General features: G+C 36.8%; 1 protein-coding gene across 1 annotated transcript in view; it reads left to right on the top strand.

Annotated features, from left to right (window-relative positions):
- Nucleotides 1-26,805, top strand: part of LOC140139337 (uncharacterized) — a 135,169-nt gene extending 108,364 nt beyond the window's left edge. The window contains exons 23-32 of the mRNA XM_072161119.1: nt 15,109-15,201; nt 15,478-15,606; nt 15,906-16,036; nt 17,510-17,723; nt 18,163-18,290; nt 18,857-19,061; nt 20,676-20,748; nt 24,680-24,738; nt 25,452-25,666; nt 26,385-26,805. Coding sequence (XP_072017220.1) covers nt 15,109-15,201; nt 15,478-15,606; nt 15,906-16,036; nt 17,510-17,723; nt 18,163-18,290; nt 18,857-19,061; nt 20,676-20,748; nt 24,680-24,738; nt 25,452-25,666; nt 26,385-26,393 — 1,256 coding nt within the window. The 3' untranslated portion in view covers nt 26,394-26,805. The remainder of the gene's footprint in view (nt 1-15,108; nt 15,202-15,477; nt 15,607-15,905; nt 16,037-17,509; nt 17,724-18,162; nt 18,291-18,856; nt 19,062-20,675; nt 20,749-24,679; nt 24,739-25,451; nt 25,667-26,384) is intronic.
- The last annotated feature ends 427 nt before the right edge of the window (nt 26,806-27,232 follow it).

Here is a 27,232-nt window from a genome sequence, read left to right as displayed (position 1 = left end):
CCATTTTTGCACTATTAGTAGTTTGTAAAATCTTAGTTTGAAAAAGCAGAGAATTTGTGAAATGAGCAGTCCATGAAGTCTTTTGTGGACAAGTTTTAATTGACAATATATCGAAAGCAGAAGCGAAAATGGCTGGCCACTTGTTTATCCACTACGCAGGAGGTGTCTGAGCCTGAGGGGGATGTTCCCCACACAGAAGTTGGAAAATGAATGTCCAATTGAAGCCATTTGCTGCATTATTTTTAAACTATCAAAAAACAAAAAAGGGGGGTGGGCAAACTCAATTTGCAAAATTTTAAATGTTACACAAGCGACATAGGCCCGGGGGGGGGAGGCACTCAACTAAAATGTTGGTAGGGGCGTGCGGCGCGGAGCGCCAAACTTTGGGAACTAAGAACTAATTTTGGGTCAAAATAGGGGCTTGATGAACTGAAATTTCAACATATTTGTGGGGCTCTGTGAACTAAAATCGGCCAAATTATAGGCTTTGGAGCTAAAAATTTCCAAATTTTAGCTAAAGAGCTACAGTTGTCAGAGTTTGAGGCTCAATGAACTGGAGCATATTGCATATTGTGGGCTTAAGGAACTGCCGGAGAGCCTGAAAAAGGGACCCTTGATCGCTGCACATACCCGTACCACCTTTACATGTGAGTGTTCCCCCCCCGGGTATTTAGGCCTATAAAACTTGAAACTCGCAATTAAAGCATGGATCGATGTTGAAGTAAGCAGAGTCAGTCTTCATAGGCATGTCGACAGGCCAGCAGTAATTTTCACATGTTTTTGTGCCGAGGACCCGCCTTCAAGTAATGCCTATATAAAATTAATCACAGGCCTAGCCTAGGCTAGGGCCTATATAATTATAGGGCCTACTTACGAACCAAATGTCCGTTTTTTAGGCACGGGCCTATGTGCAATGTAAGTATTTCTCTTCTCCTTTTCTCTCTCTCTTTTTCTCCTTTCCCCCTCTTTCTCTTCTCACCTTTTTCTTTGCAAAGAGTGGAACACCTAAAATGCATTGCAAGGCGGCATGCCAATGCAAGTCATACATTCACCCGAATGAACTTGCGTCTTCTAATGATTTAATAAACTGTTCCATTAATCGTGGATTCAAATTCAGTCAACATATTTACCACAAATATGTTATTTTCATATCTCCTAGTCCTACATCGTGTTCATAATTCATGTTCTTGAGCTGACATGCATGACATGACACTCTCCGCTCGCGGAAAATGAAACCAAATGAGATTTATGCATGTGAAATTACAAGATTTTTTTTATAGTTTATACATACCTATTCGATGTCGTCAGTGGTCAGCCTGAATCCTCAAACATTCTGTTAAATATGTATATGCTTTTGGGCCAAGATATATGAATAAAAACCTTGTAAACGGCATCTAATTTACTTTTTATAAGCTTAAACACATCCGGTGATTGATTAGAATTTTTATGAAAACTTAAAGACAGCTCGTGGTACTACCAGCTCTGGGCCAGCAAAAGTGGCTTGATGTGGCCCATTGCAAGCGGCTCACACATATGGCCCAATCCAAGTGTCACTTTTGCTGGACCACACGAAAGGTCCTTTTGTTGATTCAATCGCCGGTTCCAGGTGTGGCCCAACACTGGCCCAGTACTGGACCAAATCTACCAAGTTCCCTGTGTAATGGTAAGCAGACAGCACAGGACATCTGTACAGGATACAAGGGCCATGCGGGGAGCTGATATATACAGCGATCATCAACTAGTTCGTACCAAACTCAAGATTAAGTTGAAAAGAAAGCAACAACCAAAAGTAACAAGAAGGAAATTTGATACAACCAAACTCCAACAAACTACCATCAGATCAAAATTCAAAATTGAACTTAAAAATAGATTTGATGTACTCCAAGATTATGAGGATGTAGAAGAGAGTGTAGAGAAGAAGTGGCAACATTTTGAGAATGCTTACAAAGAAACTGCACAGAAGGTTCTCGGGTACAAAAAGAAGGGCCAGAAACCATGGATCAGCAAGGAATCATGGGATTTAGTAGAGGAGAGGATAAAGCTGAAGAGTGACATTGAACAGACAAAGTCAAGCAGAATCAAACAGAACTTAAAAGTTGATTACCGGAGCAAAGACAAGGAAGTCAAGAAAAGTATGAGAAGGGACAAGCGGGAATGGGCTGATGATCTCGCAGCTCGGGCAGAACAAGCAGCAGGAAATGGGCGAATGAAGGAATTGTATGACATTACAAAGACTTTAAGCAATGATAAAAGCAGAACAAGCAACGCTGTAAAGGACAAATCTGGGAACATATTAACAGAACAATCAGCAAGGAGAACAAGATGGCGAGAACATTTTGAAGAAGTTTTAAATAGACCACTACCAACCAACCCAGTATCAGAGGAGTTAAACGAACATGAAACGGTAATCGAGGACATAAGTGATCAACACATCTCAAAAGCAGAAATTAGAGCAGCAATTAGAAAGATGAAAAACGGAAAATCAGGTGGCAAAGATGAAATTACGGCTGAATTGTTGAAAGTAGACATAGACACAACTGTAGACTGGCTCGCAGGCCTTTTTAACACAATCTGGGATAAAGAAGAAGTACCCAAAACATGGAAGCAGGGGCTCATAGTCAAGTTACCGAAGAAAGGGGATCTCACAGAATGTGGAAATTGGCGAGGCATTACGTTGACTTCTGTCCCAAGTAAAGTATTTGGAAGAGTACTTATTGATAGAATTAGAGATGGAGTAGACAACAAGTTGAGAGATGAACAGGCTGGATTTAGAAGTGGAAAAAGTACAGTGGAGCAGATTTTTGTTTTGCGGAATATTATTGAGCAAGTCGTAGAGTGGCAGTCAACCTTATACATTACGTTTGTGGACTTTGAAAAAGCGTTTGACTCCGTACACCGAGAAAGCCTGTGGAAAATTATGGCTAGCTATGGAATTCCATCAAAGATAATAAGAATGGTCCAGATCTTGTATGAAGATAGCGAGTGCGCAGTATTAGATGAAGGGAGGAGACAGAATGGTTTAAGGTGAAAACCGGTGTGAAGCAAGGAGATGTAATGTCTGGCTTTATTTTCTTGATTGTGGTTGATTGGATTATGAAACATGCAACAGAGGGAAATAACACCTTTATATCCTTTATATATATATTTTTTAATATTTTGTACAACAAGGCAGTATTTTGCATGAATAAACAAACATCACTGGACGATTCTGGCGATTATTAATCGATATATGGACAGAGCCGGCTGTTAATTTTCCTTGTTACACTGGTCACCAATGGTCACGCAAGATTAGGACACGAGACCTTTTTGCAATTAACATTCACTTTTCCCGCAATAATTCAACTTTTACACGTTACTGTTTGCTTTATATTCATATTCTATGGGCTCAATACAGGTATTAAGCGAGAAATGACTCGTGTATTCTATTTTTAATGTGTTCCAAAAAAAACCACCCGCATTTGCCGGCTTTTTTCAACATTTTCTTACGTTAAGTTACAAATTACCGGAAGCAAATTATACTGCGAAATATTTAATTGAAAAAAAAACCCGAAATAGATAGACATGTATCTACCTCAGATTTATAAAATCAGATTTAAGCAGCGGGTATAAAGAAGAGAAAATCACATTTAAACAAATTATCTGTTTCCATAAATTAAGGTAATTTGATAAACTTGGGAACATGCCTAAGGCACTCAGTGTACAAAGTCTACAAGGTTTTCCAATCATAAAAAAATCATGTAAGTCAACAACACTCTTTCGGAAAAAAAAAATGGCAGGCGAATACGTTTGTGGATAAATAAGAATCAAAGGAAGAAGGAACACCGATTAGAATGCATAGAAAGAAATAAAATAAGTAAAAGTGATTACCAGAACCAGGATTGCTAGGATCAAAAGCTTTGACTTATGAAAAGACTTTATAATAAAAATGACAATACATGTACTAAAAAATAATAATAAAAAGATATGAAGAATTAAGATTATTAACTTTAAAATACTTACTTCAACTAGATCTCCACTGCAAGGCTGACAGTCATATGGCATTGAACAATGGTTTTGGAAAGGCATAAATGTCTTTCCTTCTTCTGGGAAGATGCATCTAAAAAAAAACCCAATAAAATAAATATATGAAATGAAATGAAATAAATAATAAATAAATAATTCTATATAATTATCACAATCACAAGAAAGATGATCAGATCACTAACTATTGTTTTTCTCTGGTCCAAGAGTGAAAATTTTTACTTGGATGTAATTAAACCTGAATTTAACAACAAATAAATCACTAAATGTATAAGAATAATATTATCTTTCAAATTGGTTAAAATTGGTTTTCAAATGCTTGATCGTCTTTATAGTTTTACAAGTGAATTCCACTTTATTGGGCCCGCTGTTCATAAACAGACCCTAGAACCCAAGACTGATTTAGACCAATACCACATATGCATATGACTTCTTCTCATAAATTGCATAATACTCACGTTGGTTGACCATCTGGTGCCACCTGCCCATCTGGCGTGCAAGTACATGGCGAAATCATGTAAGTAGGGGCCATGCACATATCACATGCGCAAGTGTTGCCGTGTTCGTCTATGTGGTCAAACACATCCTGCCGATCACTGGCACATGGAACGCATTTATAGGGCTGGAAAGTTATCGTTGTAAATGTTGTTGTTAATATCGTCATAGTCATGGTCGTCACGATCATGATGATGATGATGATGATGATGGTGATAATGATGACGAGCAAGAAGAGGAGTAGTAGAATTCTCCTCTTCCTCGTCATCATTATCATCATTATCATGATGATGAAGATGATGATGTTGATAATGATGACGATGACGATGATGATGATGATGATGATCATCATCATCATCACCATCATCATAATCATCAGTATCATTATCATCACCATTCTACATTCTTATCATTATCACCATCATTATTATCATCATCAATTTTTCATCATTTTCTTGTCCTTTTTTCTTCATTTTTATTCCCTCTGCACATTTTCTTCCCCATTTCCTTCCTCGAATTAACAAGTTAACCACATGACTGGCTTTATATGGGTATACGATACCAACAAAGCGAAGTATAACCCCAATCTAATTTGAGGTGTCTAAAGAATCTCAATAAGTGTTAGTGTGTTATTTAGATAAGCCTACCACCTGCAATATTATAGCATTTTGTTGTAACTATAAGAGACAAAAATACATACCACTCCTGGTGGACTTTGATGACAATTAATGGACCTATCCTGTCTTACTCGCACAACGTTATCCTCCTGTTTTTCATCTGGATCTTCCGCTGGGTCCAATGTCTCAATGTTATTCGCACCCTTCACTCTAAGAGCTATACCATCTGTCTTGAGAAGGTCCCTAATCTCATATGCTGTTGTTGTCGAGCCAAGTTTGTCTTCGTCGTCTCCTGGATTCGTGTTCTCAGCAGAATTAGTCTGACTGGGGTCTTTGTGCTCTTCAAGGTTGTTGACAACATCCAGCAAGTCCGAGTTGATAAATACTGCATCATATGACCCGCAAGTGTCACAAAATGTACACTATTGAGGTAAAAAAAAAGTTTCTCAGATTTTCGTTTAATTTTTTGGTAGATTGGAACAAATTGTTGACACATTTTATAGTTGTAAAAGGAAAATGTCTTTGTGGTTAACTTACACCAAAAACCTAAATGTCATCGACAACTTTCTATTGAACTGGCGAAACAATAAAATTTACACTTCTTTCGCATTTCAGACCAAACTGAGATCACAGTGTATATCATGTGCATGATCATGTGGGCCGACACAGCACACCGTAGTATCGTACAGCGTTTAAAATTATGAATCCATTACACAATTTGAATGATTATCATGCAAAAATATTAATGTGAACGAATAAAAATAAAAAGTGCATCATGCCATTGCAGAAGATGTTTACATTAAATTATGAACAGTGAAATTAAATCATCCCGTTCATGAAATATGTGTAACAATGTGAAAACTAGAAACACCAAAGCTACCGATAGCCAAACGAGGCACTTATCATTGCTTAATAAATTGATTGTGTTTGCTTAGAATTTCACAGGTTTAAATCAAGATATAAACGCACAATGGATACGTTGTTGATATTGAGAGATGTTTCCTATTATATCTATTATAGTGGGAAACACCTCATCATAATGTGTGTCATGTAACTTGAAAACGAATCCAGCTTAAGGTTACACGAAAAAAAAAAAAAAAAACGTATAAAAGACGTATAAAGTTGTTCTCTAAAACCGCGTTTTCTCAGCAATCAAATATCGCAGTGAGTCAAATGTTGGTGCATGGATGTATCTTTACATTATTTTTGTGTGTTTATAAAAAATTTAGAATCCGTTTGAAAATCCTTCGTTTAAATCATTTTACGCACCATGTTCACAAGATCAAAAACACGTTCCATGCAGTTTTTTTCAAATGTTCGCTCCGTATAAAACCACGCCGAGTGATTGTTTTCTCCTTTTTTGTATTGTACTACAAATCGATTAAAGAAATAATGTTGCCATGGGGAAGAACCAAATACAGTACCGATTAAATTTAAAAAGCCCGTTTTTGGGGAACATTTTCGAGAATCTTGTCTGAGAAAAAACTGTTTTGTGAAATTATCGATATCTTGATAACGGGGCGTTAATTTAGACATCTGAATACCTACATTATTTCTCAACATTCTGCCAATTGCTATCCCATTTGATTTTCACTCCAAATTGAAGCTAGTATTGCAAAAAAAAACGAGGTTTTTCCTCCATCACTTCGTTCAAAATTTCAGCGCCGACATGCGTGTTTATTCTAAGAGCCATTGTGCGGACGCGATTGTAATCATTAAGTAATTGCATCAATAGTTACATATCCGCTTCGAGAACAAGAAATTTCGTAAGCTGATGTATGGTCGAGAGGATAGGGCGTTGGACTGGGAATCTGTTATGAACAATTTTTGTGGGTTCGAGTCCCCGTGTGGCTGAATTTTCTTTCCTTTTTTTTTTCTTTTCTCATTTTTTCTCTTTTTCTTTCTTTCACTTTTTCTTTTTTCATTTTTTTTTTATTTCTTTCTCTCTTTCTTCCTTTCTTTGTCGTTCTTTTTCTTTCTCTCTCTCTCTTTCTTTCTCTTTTTCTATATTTCTTTCTTCTTTCTTGCTCCTTTCTTTTTAGTTTTATTTGATTGATTCGCTGACTGCAGTGAATCGTGATTGATTGTTTTTCACTTTATATAATTCAGAAATTTGTAGGCCTGCTAAGTCTGTCTTTTTGAATATTCTTCCCAAATTCGATTTGCAAATAATTGCTTTTTGATACTGTTGTTGATGTTATATTTAAAATTTATAAAATCCTTATGAAAAATGCCGAAAAGGGCTTGTGCCCCTCCCTCGGCATCCGACCCGGCATGCCGCCCCTCATGACACCCCCGCCCGCCCCGACTCACGAGCTCCGGGCACGAGCTAAGCCAAGTTTCATGTCTTGACCGTGGATCAATATTCTATTGTAAAGTAGGCCTACGTCCCAGTACGCTTGTTCATTTTCTGCATGGCTGTTTCTGTTATGAACTTACGCCCCTCTGAAATCAAGCGCATGAAAAACTCTCGGCTAACCTTAAGTTTAGTAACTATTCTAAACTGTTGCGATTTGGTAGTTCACAGCATCTTGCGAATGGTAGTGAGCTTTGGCAAAAATTGCATTGATCATTTCATAGCGAGTGTGTAGAAAAATTCAAATATCACAAATATACCTTGTGTAGGTCCTTTGGTTCTAGAGTTGTAAAGTTGTAAAGAGGGCTGAAACAACAACACTTTTGTAAAACGCATATAACTCATTAACAACAGTAAATCAAGCAAGTTTTCAAAGTAAATGATTTGTAGTATGAACTTTTGCAAAACATCAAAGTGTTATTTTTCAATAATATATTGATTTAAACAATGGAAATCGACCTTTTTTGGCTACTTCGACCAATAATACCTCGTGTACCCTTAAATTTTCTAGTTCAGAAATTAGAAATTTGACCCGACATTGATTGTAAAGGAATTTCAATATGCTGACTATTATCCACCATCTATATTGACACACAAAGTACATCCACAATATGATAATATGCATGAACACAGGATGTCATAAATTTGTTTCCCTGCATTTCTTTTTTTTAAACTGTACTTTCCATAGGGCCTGCACTTTGGCTCGTTTTTTGCAGGTTTACATGGTCCAATAATCACAAGATGACTGACATGTGGTAACAAAGGAAGCAGTCACTGCAATTTGATTATGTCCCATATGATTGGCCATTCAAGACACCCCTGTGAATATACTATAGCGGCCTTTTCAAAATATAATACCTGTTTGCTTGACTGTATTGACAATACCCTGGAACAATACACACAGTATATGCATTGGACAAACTTTTTACAATAAGCATGATAAGTGATGATGTGACCTCCAGATTTATACATCGTTCGTCTCGCACACTGACAACATTTGATTGAATGGACTGTAGGCTACTGCGCCGTGATTACGGTGAAGGACACCGGTTCAAATCCTTTGTTTGGAGCCAATCGATAAAAGCATGCAGGGCCTCTATACCCATGTACAGTTTATCCCTACATAACCTATGTCTTGAATACGCTGGCAAAGTTATGTAATAATCGGATTAATACTATATAGCAGTAGGTAAAAACAAGTTTTGAATAATCCGCGCTATTAAGTCCCATTCAGTGATCCCAGCGAAAGTGAAAAAAAAATCAAATTGTTACGTTTATAAATTTTTTTAATGAAAAACAAATGGCAAAAAAAACAAAACAGGAAAACGACAGTATTGACGAAGTTGAAGCCCCATTCAAATACATGTAGCTAATTTATATACTGTCAGTACCGGTATATAAATTACAGACTCACGTAAATGCATTATTTTTTGTCTTAGACACACGGCGCGGCTTTCGGCTGAACCACTGCACTAGCAAGCTATGTTAGCACATCTATGACAATGACGAAAGGTACAAAATCAGCCATAGGCCTTCAGATAGCAGAAGACACAAAAGTGGTGTTTTATGACCTTTGACATTCTTTTGTGGCGAGTGACATGGTCTTTTTCAATTCACGCCGAGTGTCCTTGACAGGTTTGACTATGCTTCAGTGGTCATGAAAGAATTCAAAAGATAACCTCTGCCCCAATAATCCCAAGCAATTGTCTGAAACTGCTCCTCGGATCATAAGAACTCATTCCTCAAATGATAGTCATAATAATGTCCAATTACTGACTATCATTGAAGACTGAGTTCCGCAGTCTAGTATCCAAAATCTGAATTTTGATGATTTTTACGATCGTCGGGATGAAAAAAAATCAAAAAATCACTGAATGGGCCTCCTTACCCTGGCAATATAAATCAAAGAAAAATAAAGAAAAAAATAAAGAAAACAAGAAAAGAAAATTAACCAAATTAAGGGATCTGTTTTGAGCGTTTCGATAGTATTTTTTGTGGGACATGAGAGCACATCAGACATATCGAATTGCATTCTGAATACGAAGAATGTCTTTCTGGTATCAAATAAATTTCATTGTTTGAAATTCACGATATAATACAAATTTTATGACAAATTATTAAAATTTGATATTTTTCACATTTTTGATAAATAACAGTCCTCGAAGTAAATATCATAAATCTAATGTTATATTCTTAAACAGTCCCTGGCATACAGATACCATACATGTATAGGCCTATGTATAGTAAATTTGTCTGCTTTATCTGTTTTGTGCTGTTTAAAAGGGACTCGATCTTTTGTGCGTAATTATATAGGGGCCAGGGGATTAGCCCTAACATTAAAAAAATCATTTAAAGAAGTCAAAGAGCCCTAAGAATAAAAACTGGAGTGTAATTCACACCAGACACAATTTCTTTATATGACAAAAATTAATTTTTGTAATCGATCAAAAAACAAACGTTTTATATCAATTTTAAATTTAGCCTGAATCCGTAAATATGGTACCTCTCGCCCTTTTTTAGGTCAAGGCTGTTTTTACCATTATGCAGCGAACCATTGTTGAAGCTATTTCACATACATGTATAAAACATTCTAGAGAAAGAATGATGCCATATACTGTTGAAATATCTTTTGTTGATTTCGAATGATAATGTCATGAAGTCGTAAATTTTAAGGTCAAATTCCTAAAACCAAAACAAAACATTGCGACGCATGTATTCCCCGACTTACGCAATTTCATCATCACATCAGTGTCTTTATTATTTGTTTGAAACCTTTCCCAAACGTTCGTGCTCTTTATGCATAAAACGGGTAATCTATCTTTACAAAACGCGTCTTTTTTAGTAAACAAAAGGCTAAAGATGGCATTATGAGATTTATCATTTATCATTACACTCCTCCACTCAACTGCCACCGTGGCCGAACGGTAAAGCGCTAGACGCGTAATCGAAGGAAGTTTCGAATCGCTGGTTCGAATCCCAACGAAGCCTGTGGAAACTTTTTTTTTCTTCAAAATTCATGATCGCATTCCGAAATGAGTCACTTGTCGGTAAATCATGTATCGTATCCTTAAGCAAATAGTTATACATAATTTCCATAAAATGTAAGCTTTTACTGTCAGATATGTCCCCTTTTAATTTTGAGCAGAACAAGTGAGGTAAAGCAAAGAAAATTGAAATTTACTACTACTAGCGCCAATGAATGTTATACGATTGTAAAACGGTACGATCCTCTGGGTGTGTGGGGGTGTGTGCGTATGTGTGTCCTGCACGCGTATTTTTTTTCTGCAACTATAACGGGACGCAATACGATACCGGTATGTTATAAGAATCAAACTTACAAGAAAGATGGCTCTTGTCAAATCCTACAATTCTGTCAGAGAAAATATGCATATTTGCATTAAATTTTTAATTAATTGACATAATTGATTAATTAATAAATATTTTATTTAATGATTTACCATAATTCCAAATATGTCAAACAATATGTCAAATTAAAGCTAATGAAATGCTTTATAAATTGGTCAGAGCGCATTTTGCAGAATGCATTTAGTACTTTAGTTACATGATTCCAAACATTCTATTCCAATTTTTTGCTATACACGCATATGAGCTGTACTTTTAAAATCCGCGCCTAATCAATAATAATAGTCTTTCACTCCATTGGCAAAGTACTGTGCTCCCTGTAGCATTATGGAGTGACCAGGTCCTAGAGTGTAGTCCTAGAGTGTGATGGTTTTGTAGCAGATGACAGTGCTCATTTAAGCCTGTCAAGGTCAATTAGTAGCCACTTGCTGATTGGATGGCCATGATCAGCTATCAAAGAGATGCCTTGTGCAGCTGCCAATCACAGTAGAGGTTTGATAACATTTTGTTAAAAACCCAAATGTGATATAAGGACAAAGCTGTGCATGTTGGTACTTAATTGTTTGGATTCTTACGTTGAAATTCCCTTGTATTAGTATTTTTATGTGTAGTGTATAGTGGTCATAAATTATATAGCTTTTTAAATTTTGGGCATTTTTGCTCTGTTGCACTGTACCATTATGGAATTTGAGCAAATCAATTACCGACACAAGCAGGTATACAGTGTATTATTTTATTTTTATTTCAAATCTCAGGAGCACAGCTCACTTGGTAAGGCATCAGAATTTGGTACACTAGCGCTTCGAACTTTAAATCGGAAGGTGGAGAGTTCGAGCCTCATCATGGTCACATTAATTTTATAAACCAAATATTGTTCGAACTTTTCATATTTGTTTTTCTTTTATTGTTTCTTTTCTTTGTCTTTTTTTTCTTGTTTTCTTTCTTTTTTCTTTTTTTTTTCTTTGATCCATATTGCCAGTGTAAGGAGAGGAGGAACTAACGGCCCATTCAGTGATTTTTTTCATCCGGACGATCGTAAAAATCATCAAAATTCAGATTTTGTACAAGACTGCGGAACTCAGTCTTCAATGATATAGTCAGTAATAATCTTTTGGTCATTATATGACTATCATCATTTGACGACTGAGTTCTTATGATACATCATCCGAAGAGCAGTTTCAGACAATTGCTTGGGATTGTTGGGGCAGAGGTTATCTTTTGAATTCTTTCATGACCACCGAAGCAGAGTTAAACCTGTTAAGGACACTCGGCGTGAATTGAACTGACCATGTCACTCGCCACAAAAGAATGTCAAAGGTCATAAAACATCAACATGGTGTCTTCTGCTAGTGGTTCAGCCCTAAGCCGTGTAGGCCTATTTAAGACAAAAATAATGCATTTACGTGAATCTGTAATTTATATACTGACAGTATATATAAATTAGCTACATGTATTTGAATGGGGCTTCAACTTCGTCAATACTGCCGTTTTCTTGGGTTTTGTGCCATTTTTTTTCATTAAAATTTTTTATAAAAGTAACAATTTGATTTTTTTTTTCACTTTCGCTGGGATCACTGAATGGGGCTTTGCAACGCGATATATTCAAAACTACTGTTATAGCATTAATCCGATTATTACACAACCTAGACTGCGCTGCATTCCTTTTTTTTTTGATAAACAATTCATACGTTTCCATGCATGAAACCATTTAAAATCTATGACGAAACACATCACATCTCCAGTGACTGCCCTGCCCGAGTTTTCTCATGGATATCTGAGCTGTTGAATCAGAACAGGAATGATGAGTTTTCCAGTTCAGAGAGATTAATTTAGGGAATGATAAATTAGACTGGTCTACTACAGTAGACTATACACAACCTCGCCAGCGTATTCAAGACATCCAATGCAAATAATCACCTAGATTATGACGTATCATACCGTAAATATGGCGGAGTACTCAAATTCATTCAACAAAAGCATGATTACAAGCTATTGCAATCTACCGCGACAGCTCGTCTCACACACATAACAAATGCACAAATACGATCAAATAGGTTGACGACAACGTTTGATTGAATGCACTGCATTGTGCCATGATTACGGTGAAGGACACCGGGTCAATTCCGTTGTATGGAGCCAATCAATAATTTCACGCACATCCTCTATTATTGCCCAATTATTGCCCGGGATGATTGCACACTGTAAAAGAGCTATTGTTATAATGTTTGATGAAATCGTGTTTAACTACCGTATTTGCTTAAGAACGGCACAATACAGATAAAGCAGACAGGTTGACTACATGTGGTACATGTATATACATATAGGGAATGTGTGTGAGTCGAGTATTACCTAATTATAATAGGGGCGTATCCAAAATTAATTCACGCCCTTTCAAATGTCGAGCCAAAGTGCAGGCCCTATTCGCCACTTGCAGGTTCCGCCATTATTACTATGTGCGGGGGAGAGCCTCGAACTGGCAGCATACATGAATGGGAATTGAACCAGTCATATAACATTCTGTGTAAGGTTACGTAATTCTTCCTTTCATGTATGCTGCCAGTTCGAGGCTCTCCCCGCATATAGTGCATAATGGCGGAACCGTGCAAGTGGCGAATGCGAATTCAACACCAGATAGGGTCTTTTAGACTTTAGCAGAATGGTCGACTGTAGATCCGTCGGATAAAGCTTTTTCAATGGAAAATGAACTTTGCTGCTTGGATTATGTCACGATGAGGTTAGCATTTATTCCGTATTGAAAAGCGTGTTCCGACGGATCTGCACTCGACCGGCCTCTTAGTGCGTAGGCGTTTATATTATCTTGATATTCTCTGTCCCATAAAAACTCTTCAATATCTGCATATTATGAGAAAGAGGTTTGAAGGAGGTATAAAAGGCCCAGATAGGTGGGCAGCGCACGCATATGGCAAGCCAAGGGGTCCAAAAGCGTGGAACAGCTACGCGTAGCTTCTTTCTCGTTACGAGCAGCTATTTGACCAATCAAAATAGTCAAATTTAATCACGTGGTTGGGTCGTTAGCTGCGCGTAGTATAGTTATAGGTATCCTCTTTCACAATTATTATCTTGTAATTAATTTACGGAATTAGCATAGATAACGAACGGGTAAAGGAGGCCAAATCACAGCACGTGTCAAGAGAACATGTTGCTAATGCCTGGCTAAAATGACACAAAGCATATTTATTTAGTGTTTCCAAGTTTACACCGTGTTTAATAGCAAGTAACTTTATATTCGGGCTGTATTTTTCTGTTCAGATATTACTTTAATAGCACCTATACCATTTTTTGCTGATATACTACAGATATTTTCATTTACAAAAATTAACAACGTAATATTTGTGAGAGAGGATGTTTACATCAGCTCCACGTGTTTAAAACCGCGAATCTGATTGGTTAATAAGCTGCACGTAACGAGAAAGAAGCTACGCGTAGCAGTTCCACGCTTTTGGACCCCTTGGCTTGCCATACACGCACGTCTCACACACTAGTGGAAGTTTTGGATGAGAAAACGGACATTTTGATGAGAAACGGCCAAAATGGTGAGAATTTAATTTTAATAATAATCGGGGATTAGTAATTGTCACCAGTTTTAATAAGACAATAATGATTGACACACACACACCAGGAAGTTTCTCATCCAAGAGAATGAGAAAATTAAATTCTCACCATTTTGGCCGATTCTCATCAAAATGTCCGTTTTCTCATCCAAAACTTCCACTAGTGATACACACTGGTCGTAATACAACTGACATATTCATCATGTCCATAGTCCAGCAAGATAGTCCTTAAAAAGAACAAAGTCCCGTACTAATGACCTATATGATAACATCGCTGCTCTTTCCAATTGTGTCTCATTATCTCAGTTCATAGATTATTTGAATTCGAAGCATCCAGTTTAAATTCCCGGGGTCATTTTTTAGTGGATGTCATTTAAGTTATGCTAAGATAGTTTTTGTATTAAATGTATCAACAAAGAATATTGCAATGTAATGCAATACAATTAATTGTGTGACAAAATACATGATCAAAATTAATGAAGTACCACTAAATTCAACCTCAATTGTTTAATGATTGCTCCAAAGTTCTTCTAAGTTCATCTTTAGCCTTTAGTTGCGCCATTGACCTTTTAGCTAAAGCCAGTGAATTTTTATCAATTTGGCAAAACTTAGCTAATCTGCATAGCTCTGGATGATTGGGCTATGCCACTGATCGCATTACTTTCCGTTCTGCTTTTATTTGCAGTTAACTGCGCCTTAGATTGTCATAATGGTTTCTGTGTCAGTCCCGAAGTGTGTCAGTGTTTAGAAGGATATACAGGGATTCTTTGCGATGAAGGTAAATTTTATAGACATTTGCGAAAGTTCTTAACTAGTCCCAGATAAGTAATGGCTTGTATCGACATCTAGGGTCTCTAGGTCGATGCGCAGATCGTCACTGCCGCAAGACCTGGTGATCTTCCACCAGGTGGTTCTATTGAGAAAATGGATAATCTCGGATTAATATGGATCCTCATTGTGTGGTTTCGCTAAAATATCAAGTAAAGGGACCCGTTCTAGTTTTATTTCAATTCTCCTCAAATAGATAGTCAGTTTGTATAATTTATTGCTTCAGATATTAACGAATGTGAAAGTCAGCCTCCAGTCTGCACTGTTACTGGTACATATTGTCGTAATGACGTTGGAAGCTATGAATGTGTTTGCACTGATCCAGAACTAGTTGTTGTCGGCGACATGTGCGTTCGTAAGTATTACGTAATAACACGAGGGTCGGGGCCAGGCCAGCATGGCCAGGACATTAGACGAGAGGAGAGGAAATTAATGCTCTGCGTGCTAGCCATATGCTTCAACATAAAAAGTCCAAGTTTTGAGATGTTTTCTCAAAATATCAAGAGCTATCTTAACCCGGTGGCGACTCGTTTTGAACTGAAAAAAATCTCAATAATACCGCCCTCTATAGTCAATACTAAGGAATGGTTTATATAAATCATAGTTATAAATTCAGCTTTATGCTTGTAATTCATTGATTTTAACCCAAATTAGGTGACACAAAAAACATTATTGGCCAATTACTGGCGACCGAATACAATGACCAACCAATAGAATTTGTTGATGAACTCTATGACGTCACAAGTGATGAGTTTAAGTTCTGGGCTGACATTCTGAAACCTGAAGTGAGTAACATTTGCACTGATGCTAAATTTGTGTTCGACCATCTTCGTTGCATGAAAATATGAAGAAGCTTTGAATTATTTCTTCTTTAACTTAGAACATACATATTTAAAAATACACATAATGCAAAATAATAATGATTGCTATATACATAATAATAGGTACAAGAAATTTAGATAACATAAGATTGTTACCACAATACACAAAATGATGCATATAAGAGTAAGAGACAAGTTTAAAGGGTGTAACCCTATTGGTTTTGGATATGGATTGTCTTTAAAATTGCATATCAAATATCGCCTTCTTTATGCTGCTTTGTGAAAAAACGAGAGCATTTTCAGCGTAAATGTAAATATTGAATAAATAGCCAGATTTGCAATCCAATACCTTGGTATGCGTGAATTGCATTCTGGGCAGGCAAGTAACAAGACCTGACGACAGTGTTGGAATTCAAGTTGTCTCGTCCCAGCCGGTTTGTGTTCCTCCGTCACTAAACAAACCGTCTGGCGACAGCCCCGAAATGACGATCGCTGATTGGTTAATGAATTTCCAAATAAAACTGTTTTCAATTGGCTATAGGACGTGACTTGTGTAAGTGACACTAAACATCGTAGGCCCCTCACTATTTGTAGATACCGCAAACGCAAAATATACGCTAGCTTAGCAGCCACTGAGGCGCCAATCGCCTGATATCGCCTTTCATGTCAGCGACTCGCAGCGCGTACTCGCGTATGTTGTGTGGATTTATGTAATCGCATAGCTGTCACTCAACCGCTGCATGCGTTGAACCCCCGCACTGATTGATACCCAATTCTCAATCAGAACATTTTCTTATGACGATGATTGGCCAATCAGAAAAGACGTACTATGAGGTTGTCGCCAGACATTTTGTTTAGTGACAAGGAGCACAAATCGGCTGGGACCGAGACTATGTTGGAAAGCCCAGCCCATATTGAACGGAAAATTTTTGTGTTTAACACTTTTTCGTACCATTTTAGAAAAAAAAGGAAACAAAATATATTTCCCCTTGCAACATGTGCACATTTCAAATGAATATAAAAAAGTTTGGGTTAAAAATGGAGAGGAAAAAAATAAAAATAAAAACAATAATTAAAATAAAAACCGCATTTTGCATTAGATCTTCAACATCAGAGGAGCTTTGAGACAAACTATCTGTTTTTAAACTTTGCCTGCTAGTCATAATGCTGCATTAAGTTTATCATTTAAAGAATAAAGGTATTGTTTTTAGCCGCTGTTGTGCATCTATCGTCTTATAAAACACGGGCGACATCATTATGTTAAGTAAAACAACGAGGAGACACCGAATTGTTTCACGCCCGTGTTATATCGTGTCATATCACACGGCTAAGAACCAATAAGATCGCAGAACGTTCTCACGCGTTTAAGAATTAAAGACAACATCAACGTAATAATAAAAAGGATTAATCCATACTCAAATTTAATTCCTCTCACAGTTAAGAAATGCTGTCGGTGGAGTCGACGGATATCAAGACGTCTCGTTATCGCGATTGTACCCCACCCCAGATGGTCTACTAGGTATTGAGTATGATGTGACCGTAGCGTCCTCTTCATCTGTTGATGAGACTGATCTAAATGATCTAATTACGGAAAACATAACCCCGGATGGATATTTTGGAAATTCTCTAGTATCACTGAGAGTACCTACTGGTAATTTGTCCACTTTTTTCCCAGAAAATATTTAAAAACTATTACTCTATTTTTAAATGGATAAAACGCGAAGTAAGATATCTTATGTTTATATTAACTAATGCTACTAGACCATACAAAACCATATGTACATCACAAGTCTGCCAGTTTCTAGGGCCATTTCCTACTGTAAAGGTGGTTTTTATTTTGAATGACAAGTGCCTAGAATGACCGATATACGATGTTCGATGTTACCACGACCAAAATATTTGGTACATAAACATTACGTAGCCAGAGGTATCCAGTGGTGTAAAAATCTCAACTTTTTTTTGGGAAAAGTGGGGGGATGAGGCTGTGGATCACGAAATGCCCCTTTAAAGTTGTTCCTTGTTATGCAAATGAGACCTTTTACGCTCGGTAGCTTTTAAAAATTCTTCTGTTGGAATGTTATGCTCTCCAGATCAGTTTTCACGGTCAACCGAAGGTGTGTTTTATGCTACTAATGTTACTGGTCAACCTTTCAATCCGGACGTGTTTGACACGAATAGTGCAAGCTTTCAAACGTTTGTTGATGAAGTCAAGCCCGCTGTAAGTATGCTGACCAATAACTTTTAATATGGAAAATGAGTAAGCGAACACAACGGGAATATAAAGGGATGAAATCAAAACTCGACCGGCGGTTGAACCGCATTCCATTGTTTAGAACAATAGAAACCAGCTCCAACCGGACGGATCCGCCCGGGACCTTTTGATTTCATCACCTAAACCTGAAATCCATCTTGCTACAAATATGATCAATTTCGAGACATGAAGAGGCAGGAAGGTATATAAAAACAAGTGAAATTCTTTTCATCAAAGTAGGCAGCTCCATTGTTGTTGCCCACCATGCCCACGCAGTTGAAAATATCTCAAATGCTGTAATATACCTGTGAAGAGGCTATTTGTTACACTATTTGGTCCATGGAGGCCAAAGACAGCAAATTTGAAATCAAAATAAATGCAAAATTATGGAGTAACAAAAACAATAAAATCATCGTCATCATCATCACTATCTTCATTTTCATCTTAATAACTTGAATAACATCATCATCTTTATGATGACGCTCATCAGCAATCATCATCTCTCATCATTTTTATCATAATTTACCTTGTAGCTTGCTTCGAACTTGGCGGAATTGGGCGGCTTCCAAAACGTGCGAGTCAAGCGTGTTTTTCCTGTCGGTGGAAACATTGGTGTTGAGTATGAAGTAATCACTTCTTCACCATTAAAAGTACAAGAACTAAATGATTTCTTCTTCAGTAGAATCGGACCAGATGGACTGCTTGGGAATACAGATTTGCTACTCTTGCCATATGATGGTAATACAAAATGATATAATCTCATAAATATTCAAATTGATGACGTCATATTGATGTTAATATTTTTTTTTAAATTGCTATTGTTGAAAAATTTCAATTATATTATGCTATCAAAGGGCATAGCCAGTTGGGGGGGACTCCCTCCACAGAAAATTTCCAGGGATAAGATGGGGATGGCAAAAAGTAAAGTGTCCTTCTTAACATGAGTAAAATGGAGCAAAAAGGTGAAAACATTTTTTGAATATACCGCGCTGCACTGGTACGTTCACGCGGTACCTCTGCATTGAACTATATCACACCACTCCACGCCATACATAAATTCTTGAAAAGTCACATTTCCCCAATATGAAATTTAAAAAAAGGAAAATTAAGTTTGGCAGAGGCGGGGTTCGAACTCACGGCGCACCGCTTTGGATACTCTATGAGCCTAGCGCCTTAGACCGCTCGGCCACTTGTATTGTTGGAATCCATTTGAAACTTATTTGAACATTTAATCGCAACTTCAACATAGGCCTATCACGTGACAAGCTAAGGCAGAAAACGTACCATATTTTGGAATTTTATTTGCCTAAAAACATTAATGTGTATTAATAGCGCTCAATTGTTGTTAACTGCGTGTTCTACATACAGAAATCCGACAATAAATGGGCCTCTACATGGACAATACATTATATCGATTTTGACTCGCTGGACACGTGGGCTCGTACATCTTATATATATATACAATACATAATGTGTCAGTATAATACCATTTTCCTTGTATACACGATCGATGTTTTTATCATTTATATAAAAATTCCACATTAGACCTCAAATTGTTTTTCAGGAAATAAAAGATTAGATTACCATAAAAACGAAAAAGTAATCTTTGGCGGGGTCTAATGTGATTTTTACATAGAATTTTCAACGTTTTTTCTATCCTTATTCTTGCTCAATTAAAAAACATTTTGGCGTATATAAAATTGAAATAAAATTCTCTGCTTCTTAAACGACATCAAATGTGCCACAATTGGATATCACGAATCGTTATATATGATATGATATTCTTTTATACATAGGATGCAATTTTGACACAAAAATATTTCATTGAAAACCCGCTCACTCGCCTATTTAAAAATGTAACCACGCTTCCCTAGAATGTGCAATAAATTAGCACTAAAAGTTTTCTTATTTTAGCAGCATTCTAGAAACACTTGTCGTTTGGCGAAAAGAGGAGTAGAACTATATCATGCTGATCACTCGCACCTGTAAGATTAGCATCATTGAAAAGACCGGTATTGTATTCAATCTATGATTGCAGACATACACAGGTGATGAGTACAACCTGCTTGTAGTGCAGCGCGGTATATTCAAAATCGTTATCACCTATTGCTATAATAGGTAATCCGATTTACTACGTCTATGTTGTCCACCGTGAATGCTCCAAACCACAGATATTGCAAATTGCACAAAATCGTTCGAACTGAGCATATAAAAAGCGGTTAGGCAACATGGTCTTTTTGGTGGAAGTGGCGTTTACTACTTGTTTTACCAATGTCGATAAACATACACCCATAACTAGTCACTTGCTGCACCCAGCCAATTCCTAATTTTTTTATTTTCTTGATTCCACAGACTCGTGCCCAGCTGAGTTTTGCCAAAACGGCGGTGTTTGCAAAGTTTTATCCACTGTAACCTTTGCTTGCATGTAAGTTTTATCCACTGTAACCTTTGCTTGCATGTAAGTTTTATCCACTGTAACCTTTGCTTGCATGTAAGTTTTATCCACTGTAACCTTTGCTTGCATGTAAGTTTTATCCACTGTAACCTTTGCTTGCATGTAAGTTTTATCCACTGTAACCTTTGCTTGCATGTAAGTTTTATCCACTGTAACCTTTGCTTGCATGTAAGTTTTATCCACTGTAACCTTTGCTTGCATGTAAGTTTTATCCACTGTAACCTTTGCGTGCATGTAAGTTTTATCCACTGTAACCTTTGCTTGCATGTAAGTTTTATCCACTGTAACCTTTGCTTGCATGTAAGTTTTATCCACTGTAACCTTTGCTTGCATGTAAGTTTTATCCACTGTAACCTTTACTTGCATGTAAGTTTTATCCACTGTAACCTTTGCTTGCATGTAAGTTTTATCCACTGTAACCTTTGCTTGCATGTAAGTTTTATCCACTGTAACCTTTACTTGCATGTAAGTTTTATCCACTGTAACCTTTGCTTGCATGTAAGTTTTATCCACTGTAACCTTTGCTTGCATGTAAGTTTTATCCACTGTAACCTTTACTTGCATGTAAGTTTTATCCACTGTAACCTTTGCTTGCATGTAAGTTTTATCCACTGTAACCTTTGCTTGCATGTAAGTTGTATCCACTGTAACCTTTGCTTGCATGTAAGTTTTATCCACTGTAACCTTTGCCTTCATGTAAGTTTTATCCACTGTAACCTTTGCTTGCATGTAAGTTTTATCCACTGTAACCTTTGCTTGCATGTAAGTTTTATCCACTGTAACCTTTGTGCTTGCATGTAAGTTTTATCCACTGTAACCTTTGCTTGCATATAAGTTTTATCCACTGTAACCTTTGCTTGCATGTAAGTTTTATCCACTGTAACCTTTGCTTGCATGTAAGTTTTATCCACTGTAACCTTTGCTTGCATGTAAGTTGTATCCACTGTAACCTTTGCTTGCATGTAAGTTTTATCCACTGTAACCTTTGCTTGCATGTAAGTTGTATCCACTGTAACATTTGTTTGCATGTAAGTTTTATCCACTGTAACCTTTGCTTGCATGTAAGTTTTATCCACTGTAACCTTTGCTTGCATGTAAGTTTTATCCACTGTAACCTTTGCTTGCATGTAAGTTTTATCCACTGTAACCTTTGCTTGCATGTAAGTTTTATCCACTGTAACCTTTGCTTGCATGTAAGTTTTATCCACTGTAACCTTTGCTTGCATGTAAGTTTTATCCACTGTAACCTTTGCTTGCATGTAAGTTGTATCCACTGTAACCTTTGCTTGCATGTAAGTTTTATCCACTGTAACCTTTGCTTGCATGTAAGTTGTATCCACTGTAACATTTGCTTGCATGTAAGTTGTATCCACTGTAACCTTTGCTTGCATGTAAGTTTTATCCACTGTAACCTTTGCTTGCATGTAAGTTTTATCCACTGTAACCTTTGCTTGCATGTAAGTTTTATCCACTGTAACCTTTGCCTTCATGTAAGTTTTATCCACTGTAACCTTTGCTTGCATGTAAGTTGTATCCACTGTAACCTTTGCTTGCATGTAAGTTTTATCCACTGTAACCTTTGCTTGCATGTAAGTTTTATCCACTGTAACCTTTGCTTGCATGTAAGTTTTATCCACTGTAACCTTTGCTTGCATGTAAGTTTTATCCACTGTAACCTTTGCTTGCATGTAAGTTTTATCCACTGTAACCTTTGTGCTTGCATGTAAGTTTTATCCACTGTAACCTTTGCTTGCATGTAAGTTTTATCCACTGTAACCTTTGCTTGCATGTAAGTTTTATCCACTGTAACCTTTGCTTGCATGTAAGTTTTATCCACTGTAACCTTTGCTTGCATGTAAGTTTTATCCACTGTAACCTTTGCTTGCATGTAAGTTTTATCCACTGTAACCTTTGTGCTTGCATGTAAGTTTTATCCACTGTAACCTTTGCTTGCATATAAGTTTTATCCACTGTAACCTTTGCTTGCATGTAAGTTTTATCCACTGTAACCTTTGCTTGCATGTAAGTTTTATCCACTGTAACCTTTGCTTGCATGTAAGTTGTATCCACTGTAACCTTTGCTTGCATGTAAGTTTTATCCACTGTAACCTTTGCTTGCATGTAAGTTGTATCCACTGTAACATTTGTTTGCATGTAAGTTTTATCCACTGTAACCTTTGCTTGCATGTAAGTTTTATCCACTGTAACCTTTGCTTGCATGTAAGTTTTATCCACTGTAACCTTTGCTTGCATGTAAGTTTTATCCACTGTAACCTTTGCTTGCATGTAAGTTTTATCCACTGTAACCTTTGCTTGCATGTAAGTTGTATCCACTGTAACCTTTGCTTGCATGTAAGTTTTATCCACTGTAACCTTTGCTTGCATGTAAGTTGTATCCACTGTAACCTTTGCTTGCATGTAAGTTGTATCCACTGTAACCTTTGCTTGCATGTAAGTTTTATCCACTGTAACCTTTGCTTGCATGTAAGTTGTATCCACTGTAACCTTTGCTTGCATGTAAGGTGTATCCACTGTAACCTTTGCTTGCATGGTTGTGTGTCTTGAGCTCGCCACCAAAAAAAGGTGGCGACGTTACATTTTGCCAAAGTCGACTCAAAACAAATGATGATATCTCTGTCAAGCAAGAAGTTATTGTCATGCTTGTGGTCTCATTTTATTGCTAAATAAAATGCACTTTCAACCCTGTAAAAAGAAATACTTTAGCTTTTTTAATACTGACACTGTGCTTCATAGAATTCAGAATGGGCAGGGTGGCGGTGGTGGGGGATGTGGTGGTGGGGGATGTGGTACACACAAACTCTATGGGATTGGTATTTTTAGTGCGTAATCTGCTTCAGTAAAGGCTGTAAATTGGATTTGGACTCTATTTAGCATCTAAACGACTCACGGCCTTACAGCTAAACAATTCTACTAATTGTTTTTAATCATTTATGATTGCTTTAGTGTAGAAAATACAAACTTTTCCATACAAAACTACCCGTTGTCATATTAAACACTGTAGTAAGTAATGCAGATGTCTTCAAAATCTGAAAGTTACTGTAAAATTTTAATTACTTATCCTATCACAGTCAAAGTAAAGATTTTCTGAAGGGAAATTTGACGAGGAATCTAAATATGGACATATTTTTTCTGTATGGGTTAGGAGGAAAATGTTTAGGTTCAAAATATGTTGAATTGTAAAAAAATCTAACATACGTTGGGACACCCTATATTCCGAGATTACCAAACAGCTGTGATTTTGGTTTCTTCCGAAGTCAGTTGGCTCTCCATTTCCTCTAACCAAATGAATGTTGTTTGCTTCCAGTTTATTACTGTAAGTTGGTAATAAACAATGCATTGAGTGACCCATTTTTTATCAAAATCTTTCCACCCTATATAACTTGCAGGTCACCCTGTATAATGAGTTGAAATGTATATATTGGAATTGCTGATGCCTTCAGCTTTCCAAAAATGTATACTTTTGCTAGTTTAGGGTTGGTGATTGTCGAGATAATCTAATTAGAAACCCGGTTGGTGTAAAAATTCATAATATTTGTCATGTAACGCTAAGGGTGGCGAGTTCAGGACACACGGCCGCATGTAAGTTTTATCCACTGTAACCTTTGCTTGCATGTAAGTTTTATCCACTGTAACCTTTGCTTGCATGTAAATTTTATCCACTGTAACCTTTGCTTGCATGTAAGTTTTATCCACTGTAACCTTTGCTTGCATGTAAGTTGTTTAGATATCTATTTTCTTAAACAGTATACCGTTCTTGCTCCGGAGGGTGGAGGTTATAACATGGCTGTAGTTATACCGCTCTCGTTGTTATGCCGTTTTCTCATATTGCACACAATAATTGCATTAATATAATATCCATTTTTTAAAATCATTTTTAAAGTTGTGATGCAGGCTTCACAGGAAACCAATGTCAAGAAACTGAGAATGATGATAGCACAGGTAATTAAAATAATCTGCTTTCAATTTTGTTTCGATTTTAAAATTGAATCTGAAATGGGATTGTTCAACTATTTCTAGGAATATTTTTTCAAATGCCTTCCAATAAGATTGAAAGAATCTTTTATCAAAAAATTATCAAAATTTAGTAACATTTCGAAAATAGACCCTTTAAAGCCGTTATATTATATAACACACAAGTGAAAAACTTTAAGTTAAGGAATTTATTTTTTGCATATATAAATTAACTTGGTTAGCTTATTTAGACCCATGTGCCATACTGTTAGCGTTGATTATGGTAATTATCATATTCATGACCTGAAAGTTTTGACGTGATGAAAAAATTGAGCATTATAGTGAAATCAGTGCCCCGGGTTCAAATGAGTAGTTGGTCAAAACTTTCTGTGATGCCTTATTGAAGAAATAAAACAATCCGTGCGTGTAATATGTACCGGGCGGGGTAATGTAAAAAGCTTTCAAGGGCCGGTATCTCGACACATGGCTAGGAACAGGCTTAAAGCCCAATTAGTCCTATACAAAGGCTTACAATTTCATATTGTACATCACCTAGAAAGATAAATCAATAAATTTGATCCACATTAGTACGGCTATCCTGCTGGCTTAAGAAGCCTGACCACTAGCCAGGCTTCGAGAAATCGGATCTAAGTGGATTTCTTCTGCCAGTTTGTTTGTCAGTTTGTCTGTTTGCTTCACAGTAACTACCGGTCTGTCCAATGGAGCTATCATAGGGGTAGCCATAGGAAGTACCATATTTGTATTGCTCGTTATTCTGATGTGGGTATGTGTATACAACATACGTCTTAGACGAAGAAAACGACAACGAAACAGAGGCCCTAGGCGTGGTTTCTCGAGACCTATAATAGGAGTGACTAACAGAAACGGGATAGCACCTGCGTTCCCTTCATTGCTGGTAAGACTGGAACATCAGAAAAGGCGTTAATTGGATGGGGTCACTGTTTTTTTTTTTTATATATGCTAATAATAATGTATACAACAGTGATGTTGGTAAAGTTTTTTTTCTGGGTCACGCAAAAATGATAACGATATACTTTTTTAATGCTTGAAATGACCCCACCCTACCTCCATCGTCTACCTCCATTGGGCTATTCCATTTAAAAGCCACACGACCCCTGTGGACGATTTCGGAAATACCTTCCACATGGTGAGTATGTATTTCTATTAGAACGAACACCTTAACAGCTGCATTTGAAACTCGTCCTCCCTCTGTGGAAGATTCAGGTTGAATCTTTCTCAGAGGGTGTATGAAATTCGAATGGAGCCACCTAATGTGTTCATTCCATTTGAAATTCATTCTCCTCCTGTGGAAGATATTTCCACAGGGGTATAGATTTTAAATGGAATAGCCCATTCATATGTCCTCTCTACTCGCGCACTCTCCCTTTCTTCCTCGCCCCGTCGTGTATCTTAGATCTTACCCCTTACTCCGATTAAAAGAGCGAGCAAAAGTAGTCTGGCTCTGTCTGTCTGTCTATATGTCTGTCAGTGTGTTTGTTTGTCTTCCTTTATTTCTCTCTCAACCCGTTTTCTTTTTTTAGTCAATAGCCACGCTTTGTAAAATTTACTGTTTTCATTTCTGTTTCTTATTTTATTTTGCAATCTACATTTAGTATATGTAAGGACACAGCACGGCACCGCGAAATCACTGAACCTTTGATGTAATTACTACTGACCTGTGGAAAATGAACCTATGGATTGAGTGAACATTTGCATGTTACCGTACTATCGTCACTATATAGTTTTCAGCAATCTTTCGTTCAATCAGCGGTGTTTACAGCGTAAACACCGAAGTGGGGTTCTGAGTGGCTAATACGTGGATTTAGGGTTTCTCTAACGGAAGTCAATTTGTGCGGAAATCCCTTCCCACAATGCAATAGGCGTATTGCATAACAAAGGAGATGGATTAAGGGCTGGGGTATGAACGTTTGGACAGTATTTATTGTGGGACATTAGAGCACATCAGACATATCGAATTGCATTTTGAATACGAAGAATGTCATTCTGATATCAAATAATTTTGATTTTTTTAAATTCGCAATTCAATACACATTTTATGGCAAATCATTAAAAAATTAATATTTTTGATATTTAACAGTACTTGAAGTAAACTTTATAAATCTGACGATTTATACTTAAAGTGTATGTAGGTGGGATGAAAAGCCGACCATCAATTGAAAATTTTGACCTTTCGTATTGAAGATATGGATTTTTTTTCCCAAAAAAAAAAAAAAAAAAATTAGGTCTTTTGGGAAAAAAATCCATATCTTCAATATGAAAGGTCAAAATTTTCAATTGACCGTCGGCTTTTCCTCCCTGCTACATACACTTTAAGAATATGTCATTAGATTTATATAATTTACTTCGAGGACTGTCATATATCAAAAATTTGAAAAATATCAAATTTTTATAATTTGTCATAAAATTTGTATTATATTGTGATTTTCAAAAATGAAAATTA

The sequence above is a fragment of the Amphiura filiformis genome, chromosome 2, assembly GCF_039555335.1.
Source record: "Amphiura filiformis chromosome 2, Afil_fr2py, whole genome shotgun sequence".
Taxonomy (NCBI): domain Eukaryota; kingdom Metazoa; phylum Echinodermata; class Ophiuroidea; order Amphilepidida; family Amphiuridae; genus Amphiura; species Amphiura filiformis.
Note: the sequence above shows the minus strand (reverse complement) of the source record. Positions and strands in the feature narration are given on the sequence as shown.